General features: G+C 39.9%; 1 protein-coding gene across 1 annotated transcript in view; it reads left to right on the top strand.

Moving 5' to 3' along the window:
* The window catches only part of commd5 (COMM domain containing 5), a 6,475-nt gene extending 1,966 nt beyond the window's left edge, over window positions 1-4,509 (top strand). Inside the window, exons 2-7 of the mRNA XM_016257688.1 lie at window positions 1,694-1,848; window positions 2,114-2,142; window positions 2,264-2,314; window positions 2,384-2,479; window positions 3,323-3,398; window positions 3,602-4,509. Coding sequence (XP_016113174.1) covers window positions 1,694-1,848; window positions 2,114-2,142; window positions 2,264-2,314; window positions 2,384-2,479; window positions 3,323-3,398; window positions 3,602-3,703 — 509 coding nt within the window. The 3' untranslated portion in view covers window positions 3,704-4,509. The remainder of the gene's footprint in view (window positions 1-1,693; window positions 1,849-2,113; window positions 2,143-2,263; window positions 2,315-2,383; window positions 2,480-3,322; window positions 3,399-3,601) is intronic.
* The last annotated feature ends 4,156 nt before the right edge of the window (window positions 4,510-8,665 follow it).

Here is an 8,665-nt window from a genome sequence, read left to right as displayed (position 1 = left end):
ACATGGTTTACTGAAGTAGATACAATAGAATTATATTATATATATATATATATATATTTATTTATTTATTAATAGGGTGGACATATAATGTAATAAAAGATATTAATAATCTGACTCTAAGCATGCCATGTAAATAAAAAAGCCATCCAGTTATTTATTATTATGATTATTATTATGATGTCAGTTATTATCCCGACAGCAATACCACACTCTTACATATTCAATCAGCACTTTACTGTCTAAAGGTTATTTCTGTGACAGAAATGCAATATTAACTGCATTTGCAGTATATCACTAATATTTATTATAATTTTTCTCTGTCCTGTTTTATTTATATATTGGTTCATCACATCTTGGGTCCCTAACTGATGAAAGCATTGGCGTGGGATAGAGACATGGCTAACTCTGGCATGGTTAACAATAATGAATGTTTGCTGTCGCCGATTGCGTTTCCCTTCAGTAGTTCTCAGAGTAATATGACGCATTGCGCTCTACTTTTATGTCCTCAAACGTTAGTTTTTTGGGTCGACAGCTTATAAAAACATAGTTCTGGGTTTTATTGGTTTGTGTACTGTACACGTTGTCACACAGCAGTTTTCAGACATTGTTCTGTTTTTTGTTGTAAGTCAGAAATGACAAGGATGCAGCTTCCCGCAATACAGAGTCAATGGAAAGCGTTGGAATTTTCAGATTATGACACGTGTCGCTCTGTGCTCTGTCTGATCTCTGTACTCTGTGTCTGATCTCTGTACTCTGTCTCTGTCTGATCTCTGTGCTCTGTCTCTGTCTGATCTCTGTACTCTGTGTCTGTCTGATCTCTGTACTCTGTGTCTGATCTCTGTACTCTGTCTCTGTCTGATCTCTGTGCTCTGTCTGTCTGATCTCTGTACTCTGTGTCTGTCTGGTCTCTGTACTCTGTGTCTGATCTCTGTACTCTGTCTCTGTCTGATCTCTGTACTCTGTCTCTGTCTGATCTCTGTGTCTGATCTCTGTGCTCTGTCTCTGTCTGATCTCTGTGCTCTGTGTCTGATCTCTGTGCTCTGTCTCTGTCTGTACTCTGTCTCTGTCTGATCTCTGTGCTCTCTGTCTGATCTCTGTGCTCTGTCTGTCTGATCTCTGTACTCTGTCTGGTCTCTGTACTCTGTGTCTGATCTCTGTACTCTGTCTCTGTCTGATCTCTGTGCTCTGTGTCTGATCTCTGTGCTCTGTGTCTGATCTCTGTGCTCTGTGTCTGATCTCTGTGCTCTGTGTCTGATCTCTGTGCTCTGTGTCTGATCTCTGTGCTCTGTGTCTGATCTCTGTGCTCTGTGTCTGATCTCTGTGCTCTGTGTCTGATCTCTGTGCTCTGTGTCTGATCTCTGTGCTCTGTGTCTGATCTCTGTGCTCTGTCTCTGTCTGTACTCTGTCTCTGTCTGATCTCTGTGCTCTCTGTCTGATCTCTGTGCTCTGTCTGTCTGATCTCTGTACTCTGTACTCTGTCTCTGTCTGATCTCTGTGCTCTGTCTGATCTCTGTCTCTGTCTGATCTCTGTGTCTGATCTCTGTGCTCTGTCTGGTCTCTGTGCTCTGTCTGATCTCTGTGCTCTGTCTGGCTGTGCTCTGTGTCTGATCTCTGTGCTCTGTGTCTGATCTCTGTGCTCTGTCATTGTCTGGTCTCTGTTGAGTTCTGATCTGCTGACTCTGTTCTGTTGCAGCGGTGCTGAGGGCCGTGGACGGTCTGGACTGCAGTGAGTCTCTGAGACTGATCTCAGAGAGCGGCTTGGTCTCAGAGGACAGCTTTAACCACGCCGTGGCTGGACTGTACGCTCTTCTCAAAGAAGCTCTGTGTCTGCCATCCCTAAGACAAGAGGTTAGCTCATAGCTTTCTCACATCAGACCGCTGACTCTGTGTGTCTGCTGTGTTTAATTACTCGAGCGCTCGTCTTCACTGACTCAGAAGTGTAAACGTTAATCGTTGAAAAGCTGAGGTTTTGTGCCGCCTGGCGGCTGAGAGGAAAATACAATTAAATGCACTAATACATCTTTAACCCTGTCAGACCCTGAATAACTTCTGTAGAGCAGGCACACTCATCAGATGCATGCAACACTGAATATCTGAATTCTCTTTGTTTCAGGTTTTTAATGAGGATCTCCGAGCGCTTCGGTAGGGGATGTCTCATAAAGTTTTTTCTCAAACACTAATCAATGAAGAGTCACTTTTTTTGGTGTTGATCGTGATATGTTTATAGTGATGTGTTGTATTTATGGGTGCTGTGTATCACCAGGGTTTCTGAGGAGTTCATCGCAGAAGTGTCCAGTGCTGTGTTTGGAAGCAGGTATGATTGGAGCGCCTCGACTCTTTTACATTATCCTGTATATCAGCTCATTTCTCAATGCTCCTCCAGGCAGACCTCCATCAATATCAGTGACACACATCGAGGCCCGACTCTGGCAAAGATCCAGGACTTTAAATGGAGAGTTGATGTTGCCATTTCCACAAGGTACTCTAGTATTGATGGTTTTATATAGACATATGCTGATCTCAGAATGTAAAGGTCGTCTGTGTACAAATAAACATGTAAGGAATAAGGTGTTGTGCACGGACACTCGTCTCTAATCGATTGGTCTTAAACATACAAATATTTCACAATGTTCCCTAAAATGAGCAGAACTCCATTTGTTGTTTAGGAAACTTGTGGATTAGAGCAGTTCTGTACTGTATGTATTACGGCTCAAGATCATAAGTGTCAGTTACTGCATTAATAATACTTTCTGCTTTCACAGTGTAACTGCTATTAGAGTTTGCATAAATACATTTGCCCTACAGCGGCTAATGAACCGGGCGTCTCGCACATTGACAGAAAACAGCTTACTTCTTCATTGAAAAATAAGGTGGATAAGACGAGAGTCGAATATATGAAGCAAAGGGAAGAGTGCTATATAAATAAAGTGATCTCCATAAATTAATACACAAGAGTAAAGATCATGAATGCAGTGACTGAATACTGTGAATAATTCATACTCAAGGGCTCATATTAAAGAGCAGATTTTATAGCCATAAAGTGTGAAAGTGTGGGAACGGTGTCTGCACATTCACAGCAAGTGTGGTTGAGTTCATCTTCACACTGGTATATGTAGCCACAGCACTGTCTGCTTATTCTCTCCACACATACAAACTCAAGCTTATCTGTAGCTAACACTGAATGATCACTATTAACTCCAGCAGCTCTAACCATGAGCATGGTTGTTATTTGTGTTTGATTAGTTGTGCAGATGTGTATATTTAATGTGAAGCACATGAGCAACATATGATTGATCATTATTAATGTTTGTGTGATATTTAGCTCGCTGTCTCGAGCTTTGCAGCCCTCCATTCTCATGCAGATGAAACTGTCTGATGGCCATTTGCATCGATTCGAGGTAATCTTTCTTCAATTCGGTTTGATTTCAGAGTATGTAGCAATCACTGAAACGTGTAGAAGACATTTAGCTAGATTATATCATCTGATGTTTACAGATGTATCAAAAACAAGAGTCTACTTGACCAGTTATCAGAGTTTTTTCATTGAAAAGCTACTGGAAAAAATAAAATTGCTTTGATCTGGTTTTCTTCTCTCTTCTAGGTTCCAGTTGTCAAGTTCCAGGAACTTCGTTACAATGTTTCTCTAATTTTGAAGGAAATGAATGATATAGAGAAGAGGAGTATTCTGAAAATACAAGACTGATGGATCATATTATCATATTCTATTGCAAGACGAGATATCGGATCTTTTATTTGATTTACACTTTTCTAATATTTGGTAAATTGTATTAATTGTGCTGAATTTATTTGTATAAACCATTTGTTTCCTTTGTACTTGGTCAGCCAAGCTTAATTGTGTGAAACTGTCTTGTTTGTCAGCAGTGCTTTGTCAACACATTTTTGTTCTATATTTTGTAAAAACAAAAGCCTGTCGTCTTGTGTTTTCTGAAGATCTGCAGTGGTTTTGCATGCGTTGAATCCTTGTACAGGCATGAAGTGTAGTCTTGCAGTCATGCTGCAGTACAGAAGGGTTGTGGTGAATGTCAGCTTCACATCATGTGTGTGTGTGTGTGGTCGAGTCACATCTGTGAGGTGAGAAAGCTGTGGGTGCCTCAGATGGTGTGCAGGGCTGAGGGAAGTGTGCTCGTTATACTCACAGCTAATGAGCTGCAGCAGTAACAAAGACTCGTTTAAAAAGCACCCATATGAGGAATCAGCATGTTAAAACAAAGCCTTGTTCAAAGAAGAGCTAACAAGTGAAGAGTGTTGTAATACAATTCCTGTTTATCTCCTGATGACGACTCGGAGACCTCAAGCAGCCTTGGCCTTTTTTTTGCTCAACCAGTTAAATATCCAGCAATGAAAAAACTGCTTAATTTTTGTAACCGTCCTTTAGAACATTTGTATTCAATGAATCAAAATATTTCCTGCTCTAAAGACATTAAAGATATTCGTCTTTTTATTGTCGTGGGTTTTTGGTTTTGTTTTTTAGAAGGGGGTGAGTTTTAGTGATAGTTACTGACATTCGCGCTAATAAACTATCGTCTGTAACCACGCTTCAGTAGCGGCCTCTGCTGTGTTTTCATCCCTTGTGCCCCGCCGTCCCATGAGTTCTCGCTTTTTTAATATTTCTAATGATATGATATAGTTAATCAATCTCACACAAGGGTGTCGTATAGCAGCTGCCTAGTGCCGTGTATTGCACATTTTATTCACAACATTCTAGTTATTATTATTCTTCTGTACAGTTTTCGCATCTAACTTGTCTTAAATAGATTTGGATATATACTTTGGGATGCAGCCCTGCAGGAAAGTCCATAGATGATGAAGCTTCAGACTCTGCACCGAATGCATCACAATCTTTGCTAAATTGGCCTGATGCTTCCAAGAATCCGTAATGTCCTTCATATAGTCAAGATCTGCACCTCCTGCAACGGCAGAACACCCTCATAACAAGACTGGTCCACCAGAGCGTGTTCTTCTGCTCAAAGACACACAGCTGATCCAGGGGTCCAGAAAGTTTGGTCACTCTATAAAACATTCTTCCAGATCTCCACCGGTCTATCCAGATTCATTCATTTCTGATCGCGGTCAAATACAGACTGGGGCACAAGGGCTCTAGAGTCTGTCTGTCCATTAAGGACATCTGGCTCCGAATGCCCTGCTGTAAGTTGAGTCCCTTTCATCATACAGAAACAACATGAATGCAGTTATGTATAGGTTAAACTTACCCTTACATTATCACAGGACTCCATGTCTGTTCTTACTCAAACATCACCTCCCTTTCCTCAGAGCCTGGTGTGACAGACAAGCCCTACATAATGGGATGGTGCACACAGTCTTGAGATCATCTCATCGACTGGGGAAGGTATGGCCCAGAGAGATTCTGGGTGGCTCGCAATTGACTTCGCAAAGAGCTTGATTGACAGGTGATCTGACCAATCATGATGCTGAATCCGCCAACTTGTCCGACAAACAAATCAGACAGGAGAGCAGATTAACTTCAATGGACTTAAACTTGAAAAATATGTGTGTTGATGTCTCTCCGTGGTTGAAATAAGATATCTTCAACCCCTATATATATATTAGGGCTGTCAGTGATGTGTGCATTAATGCATGCGATTGATTTAAAAAGCGTTAACACATTCAAATAATTTGACGCGATTAACACAAAATTAGTGAAACACAATTTCTATTTGAATGCATTCAAACAATCAGTCAAACAAACCCGGCTGATTACATCAGAGATGCCAGAGAGAGCAGAGACTTGTGTTGCATTTTCAGTGAATTATTAATTCCAGTGTGTTTCGCTTTAAAGGGCACCTATTATGCCCCTTTTTACAATATGTAATATAAGTCTCTGGTGTCCCCAGAATGTGTCTGTGAAGTTTCAGCTCAAAATCTCCCACAGATCATTTATTATATCATTCTGAAAATGCCTATTTTGAGTGGAAGCAGAAACAAGCTGTTTTCATGCATGTCTTTTTAAATGCAAATGAGCTGCTGCTCCCCGCCCCCTTTTCCAGAATAGAGCTGCGCCTTTACAGCTCGTACCTCAGATACTCTGCTAAAAACATCTGTTTGGTTTTGATTATCATGTCTATCTCGCTGAAAACATGCATTTTAAAGCCATATCAGTTTAAACTTCTGATATAGGGTTTTCTGAGAGCGCACATCCAAAGCTTGCGCACAGAAAGTGTCTGTCACACGGCATGTGAGTACTAAACTAACTTCTCTTCCATGTCTTATTGTGCTTAAACTGTCAAATACACGTTTATGTTAAAAAACCAGAGGTGTAAAGTATTTGAGTAAATGTAATTAATTACTGTACTTGAGTATCTTTTCGGATACTTTGAAGTTTTACTGAGTATCAAAGAAATTAGCCACTTTTATTCTCCACTACATTATTGAATGAGTATCTGTACTCTTTACTCCACTACATTTGAAATGAGTGTTACAGTTACACATTACATTTTGCATGGACCTAGCTTGTTCTGCTGCTGTTTATTTCTGCTACAAAAGACGTGACACTGCCTGCTACAGGGCACTACTATATCTTGTGCGTTTTGCACGTACTCACCTAAACTTGTCAACAAGGCTACATTACGTGGATGTGAGTTCCTTAGCAAGTAGATTCACAGGTGTTTTGTATATGAGATGAGGACATGACTGCAGCTGAAACCAGCACATCCAGTGCAAGAAGACTTTGACTTTTTAATTTTACTTAACATTATTGTATCTATCCGTTTAACTGAAGCAACATTTTTGAAGGATGTTGTTGTTGCAATTTTAAGGTGTTCAGTTTCATTTTGGTTTCAGGAAATAAACGTGATTGCTCTCCTCACAAATCTATAAATACATAGATAGCAAAAGTTATTCTAGAAAAATCAGTGCACAATTTTAGAAATCCAAACATTTAGTGAAAAACAATATTTTGTGGGGAATAAATAAAAGTGTTGCACTAAATGGTAAAATGTTAAACTGTTTTTATACAGTCTATGAGCACGAAGCGCTTACTGTGCGCATCCAGTGTGCAGAATGATGCGCTTGAAGCCTGAAGCAACCTGGCATCACAGCCTGCACACCGGATGCGCACATCGTAAGCGCTTCGTGTTAAAAACTGCAAAGCACAAAGTGAAGAGAAATTGATGCGTAGTGTATTATATCTGTGCAACAGTTATTGAGCCTTTCTTTTAACAGTTTTAAATTACAGTTACTGTGCAAGTTAAAAACAATTTATAGTATTTTCTATGCCCGTGTTTTGTTCTCACAGACACCCGGTAGCCAGTAACAAAACATTAAACTCCGGCAAGAAGATAAAGTCCTTTTTGCAAAATCATAGACATGTATTTACAAATCCAGTATAATGGGAAGGGAACACAGAATGATGTTGGAGAGAGCTTTACGAGCTGACTGCTGTAACCGAACGCGATCAGGGTTTAAAGCTGAACGAATGACTGACAGCCACAGCGGAGAAAAGAGTTTGTGTGAACTTTAATGTAAGGACTTAAATATTCATATGTAGCTCACATTAAGCTATCACAGAATAATTCGCACAATCGAGAAAAAAATATATATATATCGGATTTGGATCGGTTCTCTCTTACCGATACCCGATCCGAGAACAATGGCAGTATCGGAGCCGATACCCGATATGAATATCGGATCGGCGCATCCCTAGTTATGACAGGATTTTAATACTAGGAGACTTTTACATCCATGTGTGCTGTGACTCTAAACCACTTTCAAAAAACTTTCTTAGCTTACTCGATTCTTTTGATTTTGTGCAATGGGTGTCTGGACCTACTCATGTTCAGGGGCATACTTTGGACTTGATTTTTATCTCATGGTCTGTCAATGTTGGATATACAAATTGTGGATGCTGGCATATCTGACCATCTGCCCATACTGTTCCCTGTGTCATTTGATGGAAATATCCCAAGTCAATCATCATTGCCATGCTAGACTCTATATTTACTGATGCCTCAAGTGAAGAATTCCTCTAAATATGAACTATTAGGTGCTAATCAGGATATGAACTGGATTGTACTGGATGTACTGTATCACCTGTCACTTGGATGTTAATGAACATTTTAGTATTTTCAATAATAATTGTTCCAATATTTTAAATTTGATCGCACCGCTAAAGGTGAAAAACATAAGCATAATCCAATACCTTGGCATAATGTTATCACTCGTTCCCTTAGACAGACTTGTAGAAGGGCAGAACGTAAGTGGAAAAAAGACAAACTACAAGTTTCATATGAAATTTTATGGGACTCTCTCTGCATTTCAGCGAGCTGCTGAGGCTGCAAAGTGTAGATATTTTTCAGAGTGAATTATACAAAACAGCCATAAGCCACATATTTTATTTTCTACCATTGAGTCTGCTCTTCATCCAAATTTCAACCTTTTTCCTGAGGCATCTGTCACTCTGTGTGAGAATTTCGCTAATTATTGTAATGATAAGGTTTCTCAAATCACGTCTACAATGTCAATATCGTCATATGAATTGGTTGATGTTCCACACTCTGGTTCCACTTAGTCTGTTAACCTGAACACCTTGATCAAGACTATGTCTAGCCTGACACCCACAGTGTCCCCAGGATGTTATTCCATCACGTTTTTTTGGGCAGATTATTGACACTGTTGGCCCTGACTTGTT

This window comes from Sinocyclocheilus grahami, unplaced genomic scaffold, assembly GCF_001515645.1.
Source record: "Sinocyclocheilus grahami isolate Dianchi unplaced genomic scaffold, SAMN03320097.WGS_v1.1 scaffold1586.1, whole genome shotgun sequence".
Lineage (NCBI taxonomy): Eukaryota > Metazoa > Chordata > Actinopteri > Cypriniformes > Cyprinidae > Sinocyclocheilus > Sinocyclocheilus grahami.
This window is presented reverse-complemented; position numbering and strand designations above follow the sequence as displayed.